This window comes from Calonectris borealis, chromosome 9 (genome assembly GCF_964195595.1).
Source record: "Calonectris borealis chromosome 9, bCalBor7.hap1.2, whole genome shotgun sequence".
In the NCBI taxonomy this organism is placed as follows: Eukaryota; Metazoa; Chordata; class Aves; order Procellariiformes; family Procellariidae; genus Calonectris; species Calonectris borealis.
In genome coordinates, this window is record NC_134320.1 from 1,300,095 (window position 1) to 1,323,847 (window position 23,753).

General features: G+C 62.3%; 1 protein-coding gene across 1 annotated transcript; it reads right to left on the reverse strand.

Moving 5' to 3' along the window:
• Positions 1-9,861: 9,861 nt before the first annotated feature.
• Positions 9,862-16,903, reverse strand: AMOTL2 (angiomotin like 2). Its single transcript, XM_075157807.1, has 9 exons — positions 16,104-16,903; positions 14,457-14,691; positions 13,781-13,925; positions 13,544-13,636; positions 12,611-12,906; positions 12,195-12,487; positions 11,873-12,084; positions 11,547-11,702; positions 9,862-11,235 (listed from the first exon to the last, which is right to left on the reverse strand). Exons 1-9 carry the CDS (start codon positions 16,844-16,846, stop codon positions 11,177-11,179), a joined length of 2,232 nt encoding a protein of 743 aa, XP_075013908.1. The 5' UTR covers positions 16,847-16,903; the 3' UTR covers positions 9,862-11,176.
• Positions 16,904-23,753: the final 6,850 nt, after the last annotated feature.

Sequence of the window (23,753 nt, forward strand, 5' to 3'; positions counted from 1 at the left end):
GTGGTCATGCCAAGGATCCCTAGTTCTAGCACCAAGGATCCCAGTGCTGGAGCCAGAACAGGTTGTGGAGCTGGAGATGCTCCAGATTCAGAGTCGTTTTCAGTGCTCTTGACACCTGCCAGGGCACCAGCCTGCAAGGGGCGGTGGGAGCGGAGATGGGCTGTGGCATGGAGATGGTGTTTGGACCATGGGAGTGGAGATGCTGTTTGGTGGAGCATGAAGAGTATGTGGTTTGGAATGGTTGGGGCTGGTTCTCCTGCCTGGAAGCAAGCAGAAGCCAAGGGGGGTGATGTGATGTCTTACTTGCTTTACCACAGAGCGATGCTTTCTGCAACCTCAGCCTCCCGAGCAAGCCCTCCTGCTGCCCATGGTGCTGCGGTCCCGAGGGCGATGTTCATTCCCCCTCACTCCTGATCCTCTGCAGCACAAATGCCCACAAAGCCACCAGCTGCCTCCCCGAGCTCACCTGCAGCCGTGGCACACATGCCCCTCTCTTGCACGGGTCGTCTTCTCTCTTACAGCCCTCTCGGACCTTGCAAAGCCAAAGTGGGATCTCCTGCCTCTCCTGCCTGGCTTCCCTTGCACCCTCCTGGCTGCGGCTCCGTGGCAGGGCAGGGACTCCCTGCCGGCGTGGAGCTCACCCGGCAGCACTGCCAGCAAATGCCTGGCATAGAGGAGGAGGGCAGCAGGGATTACGCCCTGCAAGCAGTGATAAATAAGAAAGCAGAGCGCAAGAAAAAATGGCTGGGACTTGCAATCTGGTTTTCCTGACCTGCCGGTGAGCCGTGCACGGGGAGGCCGGGGTGCTGGGCGATGCTGAGCCTTCCTCCCCGCCGGCCCACGGTCCTCCCCAAGCCAGGTCAGCGTCGTGCACCGCTCAGCCTCGGAGCCAGCCAAATGTGGTGAAGAAAAAGCAACGCTGCTGGTTAAACAGACACGTCGTAAAGCCAAGCAAGAGGGGGAGAAAAATGAATGGAAGAGGAGTGAGGACCAAGATGAAAATATAGGGGCTTTTGGGCTGAAGCGAGTTGTGTTTGGGCCCCAGAGAAGGAGCCTCCCGGGTGCTGGAGACACACATTTAACTCTGCAGGGACACAACCCAAAATAGCCGCCACAGGGTAACGTCTCCGTGGTGGCTGTATTCTGGGATGGAGCCGGTCCTGGTCTGGTGCAGGCGGCTCAGGAGTAGCCCCGGCTGGCGAGCGTGGCCCTGGTGTGCTTTCCTGCGTGGAGAGGACCTCGGTCCCACCGCGAGCATCTTCCCTGCCCATCTCCAGCCAAAGTTCGTCAGGGAGGGCAGGGGAGAGGGACCCGCCTGCCAGTTTTCCGGCTGATTTCATTTTCTTAGAATTTCCTCTGTTGGTTCTGTTTCTTTTTTTTTTTAAATTCCACTTTTTTTTTTTTTTTTTTTTTTTGGACAGCTGGAAAAAATAATATGTTTTGGTTACCGTGGAAACACGCTCCTAAACTTTTGGTGGGTCCAAGACATGCCAGGAGTTCCAGGACGGCCAGTCACGGTGGCGGAGGCTTGCCCTCGCTTCCCAAAAGCAGCAGGGTCTGCTCTCCGGCAGGTCCGGGCACACGTGGCCCTGACCTACCCTCCGTACCGACCCCTGTTTACTCGGCAAATACGGTGTTGCTTACAAATTCCTGGGGCATGGGACCGCCAGTGTAGTGTTACTTCATGCTGGACCCTATGCAAGAGGAAAAAAAATAAAAGGATCGTTCTTTAAGGCTGTAAAAATGCGGGTGGGAATATTTTCCAGCCTGTGTCATTTTCCGTCGAGGCCAAAATTCACATTTTGCCTCTCGCTGTTTGTGTTTTTCTCCCTGAAACTCGTTTTTCTCTCATTTCAGGCTCTGTAACTCCTTTCTTTCCCCCCTCCCTGCAGCTTCCAGCCCCGGCGGGAGGGAGCGAGCGGGGCGGGCAGCCGGGCTCCCCGGGGAGGGGGGTCCCCCCGCGCCCCACTGGGGACCGGGCATCTCCCCCATCCCCGCTCTGACGGTGGCTGCGGCACCCCGTCTTCGCTTCCAAGTGTCAGCTGGAGACGAAACACGCCCCGACTTTCTCGACTGAAGAATTAGGAAATTCAAAGGAAGTGATTCTCCCCCCCCACCCAGTGAAAAATTTCAGGGAAACCTTGTACATGTAAAATTTCAAGCATCGGGAGTTAAAACCTTCCTTCGGCCTCAAGCCAATTGTTTTCCCCAAATTTAAGTATTTCTGTGATTTCCCTAAGCATAAGAACAGTGAGAAATAGGCACCTTCTCTTCGATTAACCACTACAAATCCTTACACGCTTGTTTTTTCGGAAGAGTTTTAGCTCTAAAGTGCTAAATTTAGGGAAGCAAAATTACAGTGAAACGTTTCCCCTCCAGTGGGCAGGAAGGCCAAACGTCCAATTTTTCCTGGAAGGAAGAAGCCAGGTTTTTTTATTAAAAAGAAAAAAAAAGGGAAAAAAAAAAAAAAAAAAGAAACCGAGCCACTTCTGTATGGGAAAATGTTTCCCTTGAAACGTCCTGAGCCGTGTTACTGTGCCGTGACTCAGTGCTGGTGTTAAGACCTGGGAAATGAAGTGCGGTGGTTTTTAAAGGCTTTCCCCGCCCCGAGCGATGGCTCCGACCGTCTCCATCCCCTGCTGCTGGGCGTCATTTGCCCGTCCTGCCGAGGAAATGCCGCGAGCCTCATCCCCCTTCCAAGCCCCTTTGCTTCCAAATGAGCTTCTAACGACCACAATATTTCTCCATCCAAGTAATTAATCCCTGGCTCCCTTCGGTGGGACTTGGCCCTGCAGCCCTGGGGACTCGCCCTTTGCTGCCGGATCCGGGTGCTCATGCCGGGACGGTGTGCCGGGACCTGCCACCATCCGCTAAAACTTTCCTGCTGCAGCAAAGCCCGACGAGCAAACCAAGAAGCCCCACATCAGCTCTAGCAGGACGCTCGGTTCCTTTTCTTTCCAATTTCTGCTTAAATATTTTCAGTGGCACGTTCGAAAACGAAAAGCTTCGGGAAACAAGCCCTGCCTGGTGGGAAGTCGGGCTTCCAAAATGTCACAGTGAAACACTTACGGTTGTTTTTTTGGTCAAAATAAATGAAGAAATAAAAAGGCATCTCGGGCCAGGAACAACTCAAAGGCTGACGGGGGTGGCGTGAATAATGTTTGGCTAAAAAAATGTATTTAGCTCGAAATTCTTCTTGCATCTCTCCCCTTCACTCACACCGAACCATCGATCCCAGGCGACGCGCGTGGCGTCAGGGATGCTTATTGCTGCCCTATATAACAGAACTCACCTATAGCTGTCAGGGAACGTAGAGACACATACATACGTTAATTTACACACACAAGCAGTGTAACGGCTGCCGTGCGCAGCAGGAGATGGCATCGCATGGGCTCTGCGGGGGCAGGCACCTGGGAGATGTCCCCAAGCCCCAGCTGATTTCGGAGCCGCCGCCCCCCCCGCTATTAGGCGGGAGCTTAAAATTATGGTGTGCCCCGCTGTCGTCACTGTCACGCCTCCAGGCAGCTTGTCCCCCTCCTTTCATTCAGCGATGCCTTTGTGGCCGGCGTCCTGCGAGTCCTCTGCGTGCTCCTGCTCTGACGAGCCAGCGGGGTCTGCCTGGATGCTGGGGGACCCCCATCCCCGCGGGCAATGGCAGCTCCACTCGACGAGGTCCGGAGACTCCTGCTGTGACTTTGCTCCGGGCGGGAAGGTGACCTGGGGTCTCCGGGGATCCCTGCCAACCTCAGCGATGCTGGATTTCCCGTGACCCAGCTTTGCCGAGCAGAGAGGTCTTTGCTCCTGCTCTCTTGCCTGGTTATTGCCGCTCCCGTGTTCCCGGGAAGCGTTCGGTCCCGGAGGTGGGGCCTCGCGCTCGGATATCTCCAGATGTTCAATCGTCCCCGTCCCACTTGCCGGCACCTTCTTGTTACCCCAAGGGAGCTGTCGGTCCCCAAGCCTTTCCTCCGACACTTGCCTCGACACGTCCGTGTGGCTGCTCCTCCACCGCAGAGCTGGTGTCCGGAGCCCACCCGTCCTGGGGACCCACCGTCCCCCAGCTCCCGCCCTGGTGCCTTCCCAGCACGGACAGACCCCCCTGCAAAAAGCCAGTGCTGGTTTTCCCCCGGAGATGCTGCACGAGGATGAATTCATCGATCATCGCCACTCATCAATCATCGCCACCCTTGCATTTGAGGAGCCGGAGGAGCTGGCGGGGACACGGGAGCCCTGAGCCACCCCCTGCCTCTCGCCACCGGCTCGGACCTCCTGGAGACCTGCAGGTGCTGAAGCCCAGCCTGGAGAGGGGCTTTTGGTCACAGCCGTCCTCTGCCTGGCCCCTGCCCACCACAAGCCAACCCAAAGGCCCTGATACCGGTTCCAGTGAGGGCTTTCGGGGATCACACCTAAGAGCAAAGGCGGAGGAGTGCCTGCGGGGCTGCGCTGCGGGAGGATGAGGAGGCAGGAAAGGGGAGGAAGGAGTCCCAGCCCTGCCAGGGGACCTGCAGGGCAAACCGGGGAATACCTGCTGCCTGCAAGGGCTGGATGGTCAGGCTGCTCTCGTGCTGCCCTCGGCTCCCAGCTGCCTGCATCGTCCCTGGACACACGTCTTCCAACCCCTGGGGACACAAACCGAGGAGCACAGGCAGCATCCTGCACCCCTGCCCCAGCTGCCTGCATGAGCTGCACCCCCGGAGCATCCCCAGCCTCCTCGAGCATCCCCAGCCTCCTCAAACATCCCCAGCCTCCTCAAACATCCCCAGCCTCCTCGAGCATCCCCAGCCTCCTCAAACATCCCCAGCCTCCTCGAACATCCCCAGCCTCCTCGAGCATCCCCAGCCTCCTCGAGCACCCCCAGCCTCCTCGAGCATCCCCAGCCTCCTCAAACATCCCCAGCCTCCTTGAGCACCCCCAGCCTCCTCGAGCATCCCCAGCCTCCTCAAACATCCCCAGCCTCCTCAAACATCCCCAGCCTCCTTGAGCACCCCCAGCCTCCTCGAGCATCCCCAGCCTCCTCAAACATCCCCAGCCTCCTCGAGCATCCCCAGCCTCCTCGAGCACCCCCAGCCTCCTCGAACATCCCCAGCCTCCTCAAACATCCCCAGCCTCCTCGAGCATCCCCAGCCTCCTCAAACATCCCCAGCCTCCTCGAGCACCCCCAGCCTCCTCAAGCATCCCCAGCCTCCTCGAGCATCCCCAGCCTCCTCGAACATCCCCAGCCTCCTCGAGCACCCTCAGCCTCCTCGAGCATCCCCAGCCTCCTCAAACATCCCCAGCCTCCTCGAGCATCCCCAGCCTCCTCAAACATCCCCAGCCTCCTCGAGCATCCCCAGCCTCCTCGAGCACCCCCAGCCTCCTCGAACATCCCCAGCCTCCTCAAGCACCCTCAGCCTCCTCAAACATCCCCAGCCTCCTCGAGCATCCCCAGCCTCCTCGAGCATCCCCAGCCTCCTCAAGCACCCCCAGCCTCCTCAAACATCCCCAGCCTCCTCGAGCACCCCCAGCCTCCTCGAGCATCCCCAGCCTCCTCAAACATCCCCAGCCTCCTCGAGCATCCCCAGCCTCCTCAAGCACCCTCAGCCTCCTCAAACATCCCCAGCCTCCTCGAGCATCCCCAGCCTCCTCGGCCAGGGGAGGCGATGGGCAAGGTGCCCGATGGGCCGGATCCTGCCCGCCGCCGCCAGCCTGGGGCTGCTCCGCCACCACCCCGCTCTCGCGGGGGAGCGGTGAGAGCGGCAGCCGGAGCACGGCCGGGGAGCGGGTGCGAGCGGGGAGAGCCAGCGAGCTCGTCCGCCTGGTTTTTCAAGGTCACAGAGGTGGTGGGAAGGAAAGAAAAGAGAGCGAGAAAAAAAAAGTTGACTCAGAAACCACAGGGAATTTTTTGCCTTTTTAGAATACTGGGAAGAGAAAAAATAGCCACAGTTATTCCAAGCATCCGGGATAATAACAGCCTGTTTACTGTTTGCATGCAAAGATGGCAGGCAGGCAGCACAGCGCAGGGAAGAGGAATGAAGAATTTGCCGTGCTCGCGCCGTGGCCCAACCGCTTCTGCCCGGGCCAGCGGAGCGCCGGGCGGCTTCCCCGGCCCGCGCCCGCCGCGAGGGCAGGGGCTGGGCGTCCCCCCGCGACGCCCGGCTGCTCCCCGCCGCGGGCCCGGCGGGAAGGGCTTGGGCAGGGACCTGGGGCTGGGCAGGATGGAGAAGGAGCTGCCGGTGCTGGAGGATGGAGCATCCCGCAGGGGGTCACGGCCACCCCCGCGGGCCGTGCATCTCCCCTAAATAACAACCCACCCCACCCCGCGGGTCCCTCCTCCGGTGCCCTGCAGGGAGGGGACATCTTGGGCTTGGCTCGTGACTGCAACGGGATGCAAAGCAAGGACTTTGGGGGGGGGGAAGCGTTGGCCCCGCAGCCGGGGGAGAGCCCCCCGACAAGCACGGAGAGGAGCCCCTGGGCTCGGGTGTCCGCGGGGCCCCCGGGGAAGGCGGTGGGGCGAGGGAGGGAGGAAGGAGGAAGGGTTCAGCAGGCCCGGCGGGGAGAGCTTCATTCCTGCCGGCCCGAGGAGCAAGCCGGGACTTGAGGCGGGCGAAAGCACGGCGGTTTGCCCGACTGGTTTGCTGGGAAGCCGGCTGCGGGGCTGGCCCGCAGCGCTGCCAAACTTCCCCCACCAGAATCAGGATTCTTTGGCAGGGGAGTGAAATTCCCTTTCTCCCAAATCCCGGTGGGGATTTTTTGGCTTTCCAAAGAGCCGTTTTCCATCATAAGGAGGTTGTGATCAGCTTGTCTTTGCCTGTCCAGCCCTAGGATTTGGCAAGTGGAAAAGGAAAGGAGATGCATGAGGAGAGGATGAGGAGGGACCAGGGCCAACGAAGGACCTGCCAACCTCCAAGGATGCTCCGAGGACCAAGCTCCAACCTCCAGGCTCCAAGGAGGAATGGGGAAAAGCAGGAACCAACGCTGCAGAGGTGCTGCTCTGGTGTGGCACCAGGGGAGCGAGGTGCTCCTGGCTGGGATTGGGACTTACTGGAGAGCCACGGGGCCCCAAGGAGATCCTCAGCCTTGTCCCAGCCCGCGGTGACCGCGGCAGGGACCGTCCCTCCCCGAACAGCCCCCAGGCCAGACGAGCCATCTCCCTTTCACCCACGAGAGAGCTGCTGCCCCGGGACAGGGTGTCTCATCAAAGCCAGGGGGGTGACAGCGGTGGCATTCAGAGCAGAGCCCGCTGGCCCTTTTCCATCTCTCCAGGGCTGCGGCTGTGCAGCCCACAGACGGTGTCGCATCCAGCACCAGCCCAGCCAGCAGCTCGGCAGACATCTCCAGCCACCCCGTCTTGGGGTCATGGGGACACAGGGACACAGGGATGCAGAGATCAAGGACACGGGGATGCGAGGATCAAGGATTGTGGACGCGGGGATGCAGGAACACAGGGATGGAGAGATTGAGGACGCAGGGATGCAGGAATGCAGGGGTGCAAGGATTGAGGACACAGGGATGCAGGAACACAGGGATGCAGAGGTCAAGGACACAGGGAAGCAGGGATGCAGGAATGCAAGGGCTGAGGACACAGGGGTGCAGGGATGCAGGGATACAGGGATGCGGAGACCAAGCACACAGGGATGCAGGGACACGGGGACGCAAGAGTCAAGGACACAGGGATGCAAGGGTGCTGGGACACAGGGGTGCAAGGGTCAAGGATGCAGGGATGCAGGGGTGCTGGGACACAAGGATCAAGGACACAGAGATCATGGACACAGGGATGGAAGCGGGAGCAGGAGGTTTGGTTCCCGCATGGTATTTTAGCTGGAAGAGCAGAAGAGTCACCGGCAACTGCGCCACAGTGACAAGGACATGTCCTGGCCTGAGCAGGACCCACAGTGACAGGGACATGTCCTGGCCTGAGCAGGAGCCACGTGGGATAAAGGACTGTGGGTCTGAGCGATGCTGATGGTGAAACCCAGTGAGACGGTGCGGAAAGAGCGGAGGGAAATGCCTGTGACGACAGAGCGATAAAGCAGGTGATAAGAGACACCCACACCAGCCTTCCTTGCGCCAAGGCGTGGAGCTCCATCAGGCTGTTGCTCTGCCTGAAAAGCAACCCTACCAAAACAAAGGAATTGGGGCGCTGCCGCCGCTTCCTCGGGGGTGCAGCAGGAGGAGCCCTGACCTCCTGCCCCGACCCGCCGGGCTCGGGCATCCTCTCCCCACGGCCGGACTCCCGCATTCACCGATGGGCTCTGGGGTTTTCCTTTCCCTTCCCATTTTTTTTTTTTTTACGCTTCTCTGCCGCCTCCCTCATCCAGGGCTGCGCTCGCCCATTTTCTGGCTCCCGGAGACTGTGAAAGTCCTGGGGATGGGGGTCCGCAGGGCAACGGGCGGGAGGACGGAGGATGGCCAAGCAGTGGGCAAAGGTCTCAACAGGACCCCATTCCCTGAATCCCCGGACCCGGAAAGCTGCCTGCAAACAGCCAGACCTGCCACAAGGCCGCTCCGCATCCGGATTCGGGTAAATAAAGCGTGGGGCGTGAGAGCTGCGGTATGCCAGGAATGCTGCAAGCCTTCCCGGGCGGCTGCCTCAGCTCTGGGGCAGCAGGAGCTGGGGGGGGCACGGCAGGTACGGCCCCCGGCTGGGGTCCCTGGGACCCCCGACATATTCCCAGCAGCAGCAGCTCCCACCCAGTCCTCCCTGTCGCTGGCCCCATTTCGGGGAGGGCAGAAGGGTCCCCCTCAGACGTGTATGGGGGGAACTTGTTTCCCTGCTTGCAAAACCCAGGAGAAGCCATGGGTGGAAGGAGGAGCTCGGCTCTGACCTTCCCATTGCTCCCAGTCTCTCTAACCTGCTCTTGCAGGGATGGAGACCTGTCCCATGGCCACAGGAAGCCCCAAATTTTCAAACACACTCCTTCCAGGGTCTTGAGTGGGAAGGGTAGAGCTGAGCCGGCGTTCAGCATCGCAGTCCCACCAAGACCGGTGATCCTCAGCGGAGTTCCTAAGCCGCCTTCCAGGGAGCAGTTGGCAGCAAAGCTGGGTTCTTATGCCGTTGTTCTGCGTAATCCGAGCTAAAGCCCATGGCAGAGTCTTGCACAAGATCTCCTGGTCCCCAGGGGCAGCAGGATTTAAAAAAAAAAAAAAAAAAAAAAAAAAAAGCTGCCAATAAATGCCAAGTGATGCACAGAAGGGAAAGCCCCAGCCCAGCTGGTGATGGCTCCAGCCAGACCGCCAGCACCCAAGCAGCCGGAGCAGAGTCCCCGGGGATGCTCCCTGGGAAGCATTAATGTGACAGCAATTAAAAATAAAAGTCAAATGACAGCAGCAAACAAAAAGCTCAGAGGGGAAGGGCTGGGGAGCAGCACGGCATGGCTGTGGAAGACTTAAGGCAACCCTAGCTTGATACCAGGAGAACGTCTGGTCTTCCAGAAGACCGAGGAGCTGAGCAGGGTGGGAAGGGCTTGGAGGTGGCTGACGAAGCCAGGGGAGAGGTTGGGGACCGGGAAGGTCCAGCTGCGCTTGGAGATGCCATTGAGGAGTCCCTGCGGCGGGGGCTTAGGAGGGCAGGAACGGGACTTGTGAGGAAGAGGAGGAGGCTCCCACAGGACGGAGCATACACGCAGGAAGGAAACGACATCGACATTTCTAGGCAACTCCATCCTCTTCCCCCATCGAGGTGGGGGAAATGGGATCCCAATGGGATTTCGGGGGACGCAGAGATGCTTTTGAGCATTTATTTCCCCTCTCCCAATGAGCTGCGCCCCAAATCGCTGCCCCGGGGAGCGGGGAAGGGCAGCGTTTCAGCCAGGGGGTCACCACCCCTCGACCCCTTCCCCCCACCCGTCTCGCCCCATCGCATGGGAAAAAAAGAGTACCTGTGGGTCAATATTTGGGTTTTTTTATTAAAATATTGTTATACCAAGTGGAATGCTACAGCAATCTCGGTATAGGGCGGCATAACGAAACAGCCAGGTTTACGTTTAAATACTTAAGATAACTTAAAACGCACAAACAAGAACTCATCGTCTTTGGCAGGAAAAAAAAAAAAAGTTCACAGCACGAAAAAAAAATACTTAAAAAGAAATACCAATATTAATATAAAATATATTAAGTTGTGGGGTTTTTTTTTTTTCCTCTTTCATAATTTTTTGTTTGTTTGTTTTCCACTTTGTAAACAATGCACGAGAACCGAACGCATTTTTTACATGTCTGGGAGAGAAAAATAAAAAATGCAGTTGTCCAGCAAATGCACACGTTTAAAGAAGAAAGAAAAAAAAAAAATATATATATATACATACACGAAGGGCAGGGACGGGAAGCGTCCGAGCTCAGAGGAGCGAGAGGTCGGCGCTGGCCACGGGCAGAAGCCAGCTGCCAGTAGCCGGGGGACGCGGCGGTGGGACGGAGCCAGGGGAGGGGCGGCGCGTCCCGTCCCACCGCCTCCGTCACCCGTCCTCGGTTCACTCCCAGCCTCTCACCTCCGGTTCCAAGGGGATTTCTCCTCCACCTTTCATTCCCTCGATTATCATTTTCTCTTTTGCTTCACCGCCACCCCATCCCGAACCCCTCACCCATCCCGGCGGCAGGGTGCAGACGGTGGATGCGGATGATGGAGGTTTGGGGCTCCCGGCGCTCGGCTTGGCCGTGTGGATCTGGGCGGCCGATGGGACCTGCGGAGGATCCCTCCCGGCTCTGCCCTCGCGCGGAGACGTCGGCTCGTGGGTACAGTTTGGGCGAGCGGAGCGGGAAATTCCAGTCGGAGGCCGAGCGCTTGGGTGGATGCGGATGGGGAAGACCCAGCAAGACCGGGATGGGGATGGAGCTGAGAAGGGAGGGGATGGGAAGAAACCCCCCGCCTCGGGAAGGAGAAGAGGCTGAAACGATAAATACGTTTGCTCCCGTCGTACAAAACCCAAGTGTATTTACAGAGGGGTCGTGAGCCCCCGCCGCCGCTGCGGGGTCCCCGGGCTCCAGCGCGCCCCGCGCAGCTGGGGACCCGCGCGGGTGCTGAGCGGGGTCGGTGGCCCTCCCACGCACAGGGCCACCTGTGGAGACCGGCCGCGGGGACGTCGCTGAGCTCCAGGCTCGGTCCTCCCTCCCGCAGGCTCCTCCGTCCCCGGCACGTGCAGGCAGGGTGGCTCTGCCTGTGCAGCAGGCAGGGAGGGCAGAGGGGCCGGTGTGCAGCCCCCGGGCGGCCTTAAATCAGGATCTCCACCATGTTGGAGAGGTCTGGGGCTCTGGCGGCGGCCGAGCTCTCTGCAGAGAAAGAAGGTGAGAGCTGGAGGAGAGGTGAAGAGCATCGGCACGGTGCCCACCCCACCGAAGGGCCGGCAGCAAGCGTACCGCTGGTCCAGCCTCCCCCCAGGGCGCTCAAGAAAAAAGCTCTGCACCTTGAAAATAAAAAAGCAACGAGTGATTGCAGGGATTCAAACCCACCAGACTCAACTGGGGTCTTTAAAATGCCTTGAAAAATCACCGATGCTTGTGCAAAGCCTCCTGGATGCCAAGCCAAGCCCACGGGCTGGAGCATCCCCGGCTCTCCCCCGTGCCATCCCCGGGGGACTCACCCAGCAAAGCGGCCGGGCGCTCGGTGCCCTCACCCTGGCCGCTGCTCTCGGCTGCCCCATCCGTCTGCGTGCTGCCGTCCTTGCTGCCGTGCTTGGAGTGGGAGGGCAGGGGGAGGACAGCGGGCGCTGCCGCCCCTTCGGCCGTGGCTTTGCCTGCTGGAGGAGACGCCGTTAGGGATTGCCGGCTCCCGCGGCCCGTCCCGACGGCTCACCGGAGAAATCCCCCCTCCCCAATCTCTCTCTCTACTTCCAAAACCACAGGGGAAATTGCAGGCAACTCCCCGCCGCCGAGCAAAGGCAGGGAACGGGCAGGTGCCTCTATTTACCTGCGCTGCCCCGGGAGCTGCCCTCGGCCAGCCGGTCGCTCTGGCCAGCCCCCGGCCAGCTCGGGGCGGCGGAGGCGGCAAAGACGGAGGGCACGGACTTTGCTGGCCGCAGGGAGCCCTGGAGGGCTTTGCTGGGGTCCCTCCGCGAGCGCTGCTGCAGGACCTTGATGACGGCATCCTTCTCCAGGATTTGGGCATGAAGGGCTTTTAACCTGGAGAGGAGAAGAGGCAGAAGCTGGGAGAGGAGCCAGAGGTAGGGGAGGAGGATGCGGGCGCTGCCCGGCCAGGCCACGGCGCGAGCTTGTCGGCGAGGTGGGTCTACCTGTTCTCCATCTCCTGGTGCTTGTGGCTGGCCAAGAGAAGGTCCTCGTTGAAGCTGCTGTTGGGGGAGTGCCGCGGGGAATGGCTGATGAGGGTGGTGTCCCGCTGGGCGGCTGCGGTGGCCGCGGCGTCCATGGCGAACTGCCGCATGGTGCACTCCTCCAGGTACTTCTGCTCCCACTTGGTCATGTCAGCCTCCAGGGCCAGGATCTTCTCCTCCTTCTCCCTCAGCTGCTCGGAGAGCGTGTGGGCGCTCAGCTCCGGCGTCCCCCCGCCCGCAGCCCCCACCTGCCTCTGCAGCGGCAAAAAAAAAAAAAAAACAACAAAACCCAAAAAGAGAGGATGAGGAGGTGCTGGGAGGATGCGGCACCCACCACGTCTCGCCGGCACCCACGGCCGTCTCTCGCCGGCACCCACCTGCTGAGCCCGCAGCATCTTCAGCTCCTGCTCCAGGCGGGTGCGGAGCCGCAGCTCGAGCTGCTCCCGCTTCTCGCAGGCGGCCTGCAGCTGGCCCAGGGCTGCCTGCAGCCGCTCCACCTTCTCCACGTAGGCCCGCTTCTTCCGCAGCTCGGCCTCCGCCTTGGCCGCCCGCGCCTGGGCGCTGCCCAGCGCCTGCTCCAGCAGCTCTGCCCGCCGCCGCTGGTCCTCGTTGGCGCTGCGCAGCAGGGAGACCTCCCGCTCCAGCTTCTCCTTCTCCTGCTGGTGCTCGTAGCCTGCAAGAGAGCACCCGAGGCTCGGCCAAGGAAGCTTCACCGCTGGTCCACGAAACCCCACGGGGATTCTTCGCTCCCCAAAACCTGGCCGTGCCATCCCTCCCCCAGCAGACGTGCTATATGTGGATGCCCAGAGGCATCCCAGCCGCTCGGGCAGACGGCCAAAAGCCTTCATTTGCCACGTTCCAGCCCAAATTTTGGCTCGTGATGGGTAAAAGCTGCCCGGCGTCAATCCAGCCACCTTAGGGAAGGGGATGCGGTTCCTCCCACGTAACACCAACACCGTGTCTCTCTGCTAAAACGACGGATTTAGGTATATTTTCCCCAATCCAGCCGCGAGGCGTAGGAGGGAGGAGGCAGAGAAGAGCCGGGCTGGCGCGGGAGTGCGGGCTTGATGCTGGAAGAGCCGGCGCGGCGGCAGGAATGCGGAGAATGCGGGTCACGCCGCCGGCCGGCCGGGATTAATGGCTCGAGTCCAGCGCCAAGAGCGGCTCCATCCTCCCCGGGGAAGGGCGAGAGCTGCCGCCCGCCACCCGCCTCCTCCTCCTCCAGCCAAAAGGGAGCGTGCCGAGCCCCGCCGTCCCGCTCACGGGTGCCGCGGGGAGCCGGGCGAGGACGGGCATCCCCGGGGACTTACTCTGCGCCAGGAGTTTGGCCACGCTGCCCTGGTTGCTCTCCTGGCTTTCCTGGGTCTTGCTGGCCAGCTGCTTGTTCGCCGATTCCAACCGCTCTGGTCGAAAAGCAATTAAACCCAATTAAGATTTAAATATAAGATTTTGGCCGGAGGAAGTGGGAGAAGCCTGGCTACCCGTGGAAAGACCCGGGGGGAAAAGCCAGAGCGCCCGCGGGGATGGGGACACGGAGGGTCCCTCACCTTTCAGGTCCCGGTTGAAGTCCTGGAGCCGTCGCATCTCCCCGTCTCTCTTGTTCCTCATGGCTTTCTCCAAGGCTTCCCTCTTGGAAGACGCCTTGACGAGGTTTTCGTAATCCTCCGAGATGCGCTGGATCTCGCTCTCCAGCTGGGGCGGAGGAAGGGACAGGCCGGGGTTAGATATTCGTGGAATGAGGAAAGGAAAGGGAGATGTTGGCCAAAGCTCACCCAGGTCGCTCAGCCCAACCCGAGCTGCCAGAGGAGCTCAGCGCACCCATGGGACCCCCCCGGCCTGACCCCCAGCGCACGTTTTGGGGGAAAACTAATTTTTTCTGCCTTTCTTCTTGCAGAAGAGCCCCTCCACAGGTTTTGACTCCGCCGTAGCCTGGCTGGTGGGGAACAGCCGCCCCTTGTACACGGCCGCACAAAGGGCTTTCTGTGGTGGCCGGGGCTGGGGGACAGGCGGAGGGAGGGGGTCACCGGAGAATGGGCTCCTTCTCCCCCGTCCCGGCTGCCGCACGGCCGAAACGCAGCTGCTCGGAGGGGAATAAGCGGCCGGAGGGAGGGGGAGAAGGGATTAAAACGCTAAAGGGGGTGAATTTTCACAGCAGCTGGTTGAGCATCCCCCCGGGCGGGGGGCCACGCAGCCCTGGCCGCGGGGCTGCCGCTGTTCGCTCACCTTCTGGATGCGGCTCGCCTTCTCGGTGCAGCTCTCCAGCTCCCGCCGCAGCTTCTCGCTCTCCCGCTGGAGCCTCTCGTTTTCCCGCAGGACGGCGTCTGCCCGGGCCAGGCGGTTGCCGGCCGAGACCGCCTGGGCGCTGACCAGTGCCTCCACGCCGGCGGGACCCAGCGTGCCCGGGCACAGGGCACCCGGCGGCGGCAGGAAAGCGGCGGGGACGTGGGTGGGCAGCACCCTGCGGGGCGGGAGGAGAGGGATGCTCAAGGGGCTTGGCAGGGTGGGAGAGGCGACCGCATCTCCGGCGTCCCACCGACCGCTCCAAACCCACCGGCCGAGGGGGTGCCTCCAGGTCACCCCAAAGCAGGAGGGAGGCTCCGGGAAGCACCTATCCTGCTTTTCAGAGCTGGGAAGCGCTTGCTTTCTAAAAGGTGCTCGCCCGAGCACCCTCAAACACGAAATAAACCCCGTCTCGCAGGGATGCCTTGACCTGACACCCCTGGATGGTGGGTCAGGATGGGCTCCCAGACCCCCAGGCCCACCCCATGGCTGGGGGTGCTGCGGATGGACGACAGCTCAGCCAAGGATGCACCTTGGAAGCCGGCAGCGCCGCCCCTTTTCCTTGTTTTCTGGGCAAAGTGAGGGCTCCTGGCACGGCTCCTCACCACCAAACTATTAATACATCCTCGCTGTATTCGGAGGAGCAGGGCCAGCCCGGCCACCCCTCGCGCGGCCGCTCCGAGTTCCTCGACATCCCGCGGCCGCCTCGAATACCCCGAGCGGGGCGGCTGCGCACGGCCTGGCCCCGCTCCGCCGCGGGCCGCCCGCCAAGGGCCTGCATTCCTGCGGGATGATATAGGAGCGAGGAAGAATAAATACATCTTCCTCGCGGCTCCCCTTCCCCTCTTTGTTCCCTGGAAGGAGAAGGTTTTCCTGCTGGAGATGCTATCGCTCTCCGCCCGGATAGGTCAGCAGGGCTGGGAGCAGCGTGCGTCCTCCCATCCAGCCTCTAATTCCCTTCTTCCCATCGTTTTCCGCACTGGAAGAAGTTGCTTCCAGCCCTCCCCAAGCAATGCCTGGACCTCCGGGCTCCCCAGACCTCTCCATGGTCCTCTCGGAGACAACCTGGGGCTCTGCCGGAGGGAAGGAGAGGGCTGCCCGGCGCTGCTCATCGCCTCCGCTGAGGCCCCGCACCGGCCGGGGCTCAGCTCGGCAGCAATCCCGCAGCACCGGGAGCAAACCGGGGTGGGTTTCCACGGAGTGGGGAGCGCGTTCGCCTTCCACCCTGTTCTAAATGTAGCCATTTCCTGAGCTGGTTCCAGCTCCTAAATTAACCCCAAATTCCTCCCAGCACATGGGGAGGGGGCAGGGTCTGAAGAGGCAGCGGGATTTTCATCACCAGTTGGAAAAACCCAACTGTGCTGGGGGAAACTGGGGAGAGGAGAGGACTGGAGGGGTCCCCGCAGACCGGGGGACCGCTCTGGATCTGGCCCCACGAGGCTGAGAGGTCCAGCAACGGCTGCCCCAGGCCCCCCACCGCTCTCCGCATCCCACATCTTCCGAGCATCCATCCCAGCCGCTCCTGGGGTGCCGTGGCTGGGAGGTACCCGGCGGGCACCCCAAAAGCGGGGCCCAGGGGCTGTGGGTTACCTGATTTCGGGATGCTGAAATCCAGGACCTTCCTGGGAGCAGGGTCGGGGTTCGGCCAGGTAAGCGTCCTGGGAAGGGATGACGTAGGGATACTCCGGGGGGGGTCCCCGCGGCTCCGGCCCCTCGGGGTGCTGCCCTCGCAGGGCAGCGAGCTGGTGGTGGCGGGAGAGCTGGGGGTAGCTGTGGGAGGCGCTGATGGGGCTCTGTGCTTTGGCCCCGTTCCTCTCCAGCGACATCCGCATCAGCCGCTCGCTCAGTGACCGCACGTGGCCGTGCTTCAGGTCCTTCAGCCCCTCGTCGGGGCGTCGGGCGCTGCTCTCGGCCCCGCGCAGACCATTTTCACCCCGAATTCCCAGGCTGGCCCCTCCGGGCTGCTGCCCGCCCCGCTGCGAGGCGTAGTACTGGGAATGCGCCTTGGCCTCCTCGTAGGTCGGGAGCTCCTCGCCCTTGTGCTGGGGCTGGCAGAGCCGATAGACGTTGTTCTCCAAGTAGACGTGGTCGGAGTGATGCTCCTGGCCCTGGGGCTCCTGCCGCGTGGATTGCTGCACCATTTGGCTCTCCTCCGGGCTGAGGCTCTCCAGGGAGGAGCGGGGGCTGCCGGTACCACCGGCACCGCCGCCGCCGCGCAGGGCCTGCTGCTGGATGGCCAGCAGCGTGCGGTTCTCCGTGAGGTTCCCATAGCGCAGCTGCTCCTGGATCAGGCGGTGCAGGACCGTCCCGTTCGAGTCCTCCGCCGTCCTCATCTCCGCCCGCGCCGTCGGCAAAGCCACGTTTCCACCCGAGAAGGGCGTCCCCGGGGACCTTAGCAGCAACCGGCCACGCCGAGGCACCTGTGCGGGGAAAAGAGGGGATAACTGGGAAGCGGCCCAGGCGGGACGCAGGGCAGACCCCGACTGACGAGGGTTTGTTTTCCAGGAATCCCTCTCAGCACGCTGGCAGGCTGGCCGGGACGTGCCGACCGGGCGGGAGGCCGTGGCGGTGGTGGTGGGAGCGGGACGCAGCCTCCCCGCTGCGGTGGCTGAGCACTGGCGCTCTCATCACACCCGTGGCCGGGGCTGGCTCCGGGGGCCGGGGCCGGGGCCGGCTCGGGGGTTGGGGCTGGCTCCGGGGCCGGCTCCCCACGGACCAGGGACGTCCCCCAGGTACCGGCGCTGCCCCGCGGCCCGGGGGTGGGGGACGAGGCGGCCCCGGGGGAGCGGGCTCGGAGCCCCCGGGAGGCGGGCAGGACCCCCCCTCGCCGCCGCCCCCGCGGCCAGGGCGAGCCCAGCCGGCCCCGCACGGAGGTCCCGGTCCCGGCGGGGTCCCGGTGCCGGTGGGAGCCCCTCCCGGGCGGCACTTACCGGGGCATGGCGGAGCGGGGCGGCGGCGGTGCTGCCCGGGGAGCGCGGCGGCGGCTCTGGGCGTCCCGCCGGCAGCGGGGGCCGGCCCGGGCGCTGCTATGCCCGGAATGCAGGGGCCGGACCCGCCCGCTCCGCTCCGCACCGCCCCTCCCCGGCCCGCCGGGGCCGCTGCCGGCAGGGGGAGCACGGACACGGACACGGACGCGGACACGGGGGTCGTGGGGCAGCCGCAGCTGGCCCGGGCTGGTGGCTTCAGACCCGCGAGGAGGGGAGGGAGCGGGATGTGCATCCCCACTCCCCACTCCCACTCTCCTCAAAATCACCCCAAAACTCGCCTAGGCCTTTCCCGCAGCCCACCGGAGCCCACCGGTACCGTGAGCCCCGACGGCGTTGCTCCCAGCCCCGCAAGCGCGCGGGGACGGTGCCATGGGCATGCGGGGGTGCTCGGGGTGCTCGGCCACCCTGGGCCCCGGAGCGTGTGCCCGGGGTGTGCAAGGGGCCACGCTCCTGCCACGGGTGCCCGCAGGCGTGCGAGGAGGCCTGGGGGGCAGAGGCAGGAGCACACTGGGGGCCGGGATGCGTGCGGGGAGCTCGCAGCTGCCGGGATGGGGGGGCCGGCGAGCTCTGCCCGCCAGCTGTCCGGCAACATAAATCTTCTTGTTTAATCGCAGCTCGGAGAGACGCGCCATTGTCTGCGGGTCCAAGCCAGTCCCACAAAAACCTGCCGGCCCCATCTGCTCTGCCCTTACGCCCCCCCCCTTCCTTGCATCCCCCCGGCGGGGGGATGGCGGCTCGCTGCAAGTGCAGCCGTCCCTGCCAGTTCTTGCCTGTCGGGCGCTGGGTTCGGCACCTTTGGGCCTCTCTCCTGGCCTCAGTTTCCCTTTTTGGGCAGGTGCCATTTGCGGCACGGCCACGGGACCGCGGCGGGGCTTGGCCACGCACCACGCTGGGGGACACGAGAGGATGGAGGGAGCCATCAGGGACCAAATTCCTTTTCCCCTTTCAACACCAAAGAGCCCCAGCTCATCTTCGGGGGGATGCTGAGAACCCCAACCCCAAAGCAGAGAAACACAAGCCCCGTCTCTGCCCCAAGCGCCCAAGGCTGCCGGTGCGGAGCCCAAAGCCGCGGCCGCCTGCGGGGCCCCGAGGCGGCAGATGGTCGGAGGGGAGGCGGCGGCGGCAAGGCAGGTGCAGGGGAAAATTGCTAATTAGCTACGGGACATTAAGCTCCCATTCTTGCGAGAGGGAACTCGGCATCTTCTGACCGGCGCAGACCCGGGAGGCAGGTCTGGGGAGGGGGGACACAGTGGTCTCCAGCCTCGTCTCCTTGCTTTGCTGCTTCTGCTGGTGTGAAATCCACCCCATCCCAACCCCGGCATCACCCCCGGGCCACCCCAAGTACCCCGAAAGCCACGGGATGCGATAGCAGGCAGGGGGCTGCAGGCACAGCTCTCTCCCTCTGGGTTTTCTTCCAAAAAATGGGGGAAAAAAATGAATCCCCGATGTGGAGCAGGTTACAGACTCAAAGGCAGGGGAGCACGCAGAGAAGGTGCACGGGGAGAAGGAGTCGGTGCCTGGAGGAAGAGGAGCGCCGTGTTACAGACCCAGAGATGAAGGACGAGGCCCTGGCGTGGTCAATCTGGATTCAGGCTTAACAAAGCGTAACAGCATCCCCACCCAGGAGGTCCTGAGCCTGTACTTAGCGCCCGGGAGCTCATCAGACAGTAATGGGGCTCAAGAAACAAGTTTTTCAGCCCAGTTTGACCAGTGACAAGTCAAATCCGCCTGGCTGGAGTTTTAGAGGTGGGAATAGGCCCTGCGGGGGTGGGGGGACCCTGAAACCCTGGCGAGGGTCTTGGGGAGGTCTTCATGGGGAGGAGAGGAGGGCATGGCTCTCACCTCTGTGTCCCCAAGCACATGCTGAGCCTGGAAACACCATCCCAGGCCAGATGGATGGAGGGATGGATGGATGGATGGACGGATGGGTGGATGGATGGACAGATGGGTGGATGGATGGATGGATGGATGGACGGATGGGTGGATGGATGGATGGATGGATGGACGGATGGATGGATGGATGGATGGATGGATGGGTGGATGGATGGATGGATGGATGGACGGATGGACGTCTTGCTCCAAGATACTAAGCCTGGCGGCAGCACCTCCAGAAGAACCCAGCCAAGGGGATGGGGCGCCCCACCCCGAGCCCCGGGGGAGCCAGCCCAGCTCCTCCAGCAGCCGTGCTGCCTCTCCCGGCTCATCCGCCGGCCTTATCTATGCCTGCGTCATCCCGCTTCCCTTCCTATCTTAACACCGCTCTATTTTTGGCAGCAGGAAACCCCTCCTGGGCTGATAACACCCCTTTGGAAAGTGATCTGAAGAGTTTCCTCTTCTTCTTTCTAATGCTGGACGTCAGAAAAGCCTCAATCTTTTTGTTTTCCCCCGGAGAAGGTGAAATAGCAGTCGGCAGCCCCGCGCCGGGCTGGACCCGTGGGCAGCAGGCAGCGGCGGGGGCTGCCCACATGGACCCTCTGCCCAGGTGGGAGCGTGTGGGTGGAAAGCCCACGCTGGGGCCGTTGCTGTGGGGCAGGGACTCGCGGCTCTGGCTGGATCCACGGCAGCAGCGGGCGAGCGCAGGTGCCGGCGTCCCGGGCTCCCCGGGTGACACATGGCTCCGCAATGCAAAACCCTCCCACTGACCTCACCGCCGAGCCTTATCGGCGAGGCGTTGGAGCGAGACGAATGAGCCAAGAAAATACTCGCGGGATGAGATCACCTCGGCTGTCTTTGCGGCTCCCAAAATGCCTCGGCCTTGCCGAGCCTGGATAACCGGGGCGTTGCGGGCCGTTGAAGGTGCCTGCGATGGAGAGGAGGTTTGCAGCCGGCTTTAGGCTGGGCTCAGTGCATCTCCCGGGGCAATGGCCGTGGTGGTGAGAGCTTCCCCCCACCGTCGAGCTTTGCTGCTGGGCTGCGGGATGCTGAACTCCCCAAACCGCTCCGTGGCCGCTTGCCCTGTAAAGCTCTCTCCAGGTACCTGCTTCTCTCCCATGCTCCCGATTGAAAGTGCAACCAGGTAGGAAGGAGAGCTGGAGTTCACGGAATCACACGAGCGCCTTTCTTCTGCTGTTTCCTGGTGCCAGGATCCGTGTGGGGTGCACGGCCGGGGGGAGCCCCCGGGCTGTCCCCTGAGGGTACCGGGATGCTGCATCCTCGTGGGCAGGGAGCAAAGGCAGCGCCCAGGCCCTTCCTCTCGCCACCCAGCATCCCAGCCGGGTGCTCCAGTCCTGGAGACACCCCCACAAGATGCCAGGCCTGATCACGACTCCTCTTCTGATACCGGTTTCTCTCCAGCAGCTTGAAATGGGAGTCGCGTTATTTTGGGGGTGTCCCAGCTCTGCCCCCCGTGGGGATGCGTGGCCTGGGGTGCTGCTGTGCGACAGGGCGAACCCCATTCCCGAGACCTTTCCCACGGCCACCACCCAAACGGGGAACACTCCTCAAGGTGCTTGGGGAAGGTACAGGTGGCAATGGGGTCCTGCTGGCTTTTGCCCCGTCCCCTCCCTCCTTTTCTTGCGGCTTCGTGAGCTGGTGACTGATAAGGCTCTTCCTCGGTGGAGGAAGGAAAGATCCCTTCCTGCCCATTCGGTGGGGGCTCAGCTGGAGCAATGGGGGGATCAGTCCCGTTGGAAAGAGACTGATGAGGACGTCCCCACAGGCAGCCGTCCCCCGAGCCATGGCTCCGGCGCTGCTCCTGCCTGCCCCATTGCTCTGGGAAGGAGCAGGTTGCCTCCACCCCTCGGATGTCTGGCCCGCAGCCGGAGCCCTGAGACTCCCCCTTCTTTGGGGGGATGCTGGGTCTGGCCCCAGGTGAGGGTCGCACAAGGTTGGGGCACTTCTGCTTCCCCCCACTCCTTGTCCTGGGTACTCTCCTCTTCTCCTGGGCGCTCTCCTCTTCTGCTGTGCAGCTGGGACGTCCCAAAACCGGTGCCTGGGTAACCCAGGGGACATCCCCGCTCCCCGGCAAGGGTACTTTTGCGATGGTTTTCCATCGATCAGACACCCAGGGAGGTTATGCCACGGGTGTGTTCAGCCTCTTCTCAGGAATTCGGGGAGGGGAAAAGCGCGGCTGGAAACCCCCCGGCTGCTGCTCATCCACGGGATAACACGGATTTGTGAGCGTGACACAGGGACGTGCTCCTGGGTGTGCGCACCGGTACCTTCTGCAGTGCCGCAGCTTCACCCTCCCAGCCGTCCCCGCTGCTGGCTCCGGCTCCGGCAGCCACTCTGCAGGACCAAAATCGATTCCCGGCGGCAGGGACAGCCCCAAGCCTTGCCCGGCCTTTGGGGAGCCGTCACCGCCGGAGCCCAGCAAGGAGGCAGCGAGGCTGGGTGCCCCTGTGCCCTCCAGCCCTGCTGAACGGGCAGCACGGGCCAAACCCTGATGTAAGGGGCAAGGTAGGAAACGCGAGGGACAACGCGCAAACTTGTGACAAAGCCACGTGGCTATCGGAAAGGGGCCGGGACCCTTCTCCTCCTCCTCTGCATTTTAAACCCCCTGAGTCATTTCCATTCCTGGATGTTAAATTGTCCTTTTCTGCTTTCCTGTATTTCCCTGTTTCCTGAAAGGGGCTCGTTGTTCCTGACCTGCCGGCGCCGGTGCGGTGGGACCCGGGGCTTTGGTTTCAGTCGCCGGCATCCGCCAAGGAGATGCCAGCGAGAACAAAGGTCGAGCGCGGCCACCCGCCGCGTCCCAGCGAGATGCCGGGAGCCACCAGCCCCGGGGGACACGGCTCGGCATTTCCATAGCAAAGCCCTTCGCGGTCATTTGGCCACGTTCTCACGTTTGAGGCATTTTCACTCTTTCTTGAGAAATGTGAAGCGCTGGGTGCGATTTCCTGCCCGCAGGAGGGCTGGCAGGGAACCCCCCCATGGCTCCAGCATCACCGGGAGTGGGGACAGCTCTGTCCCCTGCCCCAGCACCGGGCGGGAGCGTGGGGTGACACAGTGCCACCCAGGAAAGTGCAACGGGCAGGTGGCCACAGGCAGTGTCCTCTCGCTGGCCACGTTTGCACGCTTGTCTCTGCTCCGGAGCACCTCCAGGTTGATGTGGCCTCCTTGTCTGTAGCCCCTCCCCACGGCCAAGTGGGGGATCAGCACCCTAATTTGGAGCCACCACCTGCAAAAAGGAGGGGGGCAGCAACCAGAGGGGCAGAGGGACACCAGCCACCCTGCTCCCCATCGCTCTTTTGTGATGAAAATAAGCGCACCCATCTGGACCCCTAAGGAAGCTTGGCATCTTCCCAGCTGTGAGGATAACCTGCCGGGGACGCAGCCGGGGCAAAATCAGCTCAGCGTTGTGTTCCCAAACATGGAAGAAGTGAGAACTATCCATCCTGGAAGAGCAGCCCTGGCTGAGTCATGCTGGAGTGGTTGCGGGCAGAAAAAAAGGCTGTTAACTCTTGTGCCTAATGATGACGCTTTATGAAACAGGCTGTCAAAGAGCTGTCTCCAATGCATGGACAGGCTAAGTGAAATAAGAAGTGGGAAGGAGAGCACTGGGCAGGGGTTGTTCTTCATCGCTGGACCCCAAGTGCAGCAGGAACTTGTCGCCTTCTTGCTGCCTTTCCTGCCTCCTGCCTGCCCTGGTAGAGACCTGATTGTCTGGAGGGATTTTAGGCCACTCTCTGGGAGGAATTTGGCTCCCACACACGGGGTGTCCGGGATCCCAAATCCTACCCCGTGCTGCGCAGCTTTACCCAGAGGCGCTCCCACCTCAAGGTGTTAGCCACAGGAGGAAAGTCAAGGGATAACAAGGGCAGGCGCGTCGGACAGCATCAGCCGGGGAGCAGCCCTTCGTTTCTGGGTACCACATTATGGTTTTGGGGTGTACCCTCTGGGGCGGCCAAGGTGGGACCAGGCTCCTGGTGTGAGTGTGGTGTTCCTGTCCTGCTGTAGAAGGGCTCCACCACGGAACGCGGCATTGAATTAGGGACTTCCCTGGCAGTGGCTCATCCCGTGGCTCCAGCAGGAGAGGAGGGAGTGTGTCCAAACCCGAGCACCGCAGCCTCCTGGAGCAGCTCCCACTGGATCCCTGCCACCATCTGCCCTTTGCTCAGAAGCCGTAGGAGATAGGGATCTGGAGGGAAGCCTTTGCTTTCCCCATTCTCTGGTGAGAGCAGAAGCACCAGGCGCTCTTCGGACCTCCCCTCCGGGCGAATTGGTGCCTGATGCAAGGAGCGTGTCCTGGTGCACCCACACCCGTGGCCGTCTCCCGCGTATAGGGGGGACAGCTATGCGGGATCTTGGAGCT

What these genes read in the sequence shown, in the direction of transcription:
- AMOTL2 (XM_075157807.1), bottom strand. Translation starts at nt 16,846, where the DNA reads ATGAGGACGGCGGAGGACTCGAACGGGACGGTCCTGCACCGCCTGATC. An exon ending in TTTCAGCATCCCGAAATCAG is followed by an intron (nt 14,692 to 16,103) that starts GTAACCCACAGC and finishes CCCGCCCCGCAG; the next exon opens with GGTGCTGCCCACCCACGTCC. An exon ending in CTTCAACCGGGACCTGAAAG is followed by an intron (nt 13,637 to 13,780) that starts GTGAGGGACCCT and finishes CTTTTCGACCAG; the next exon opens with AGCGGTTGGAATCGGCGAAC.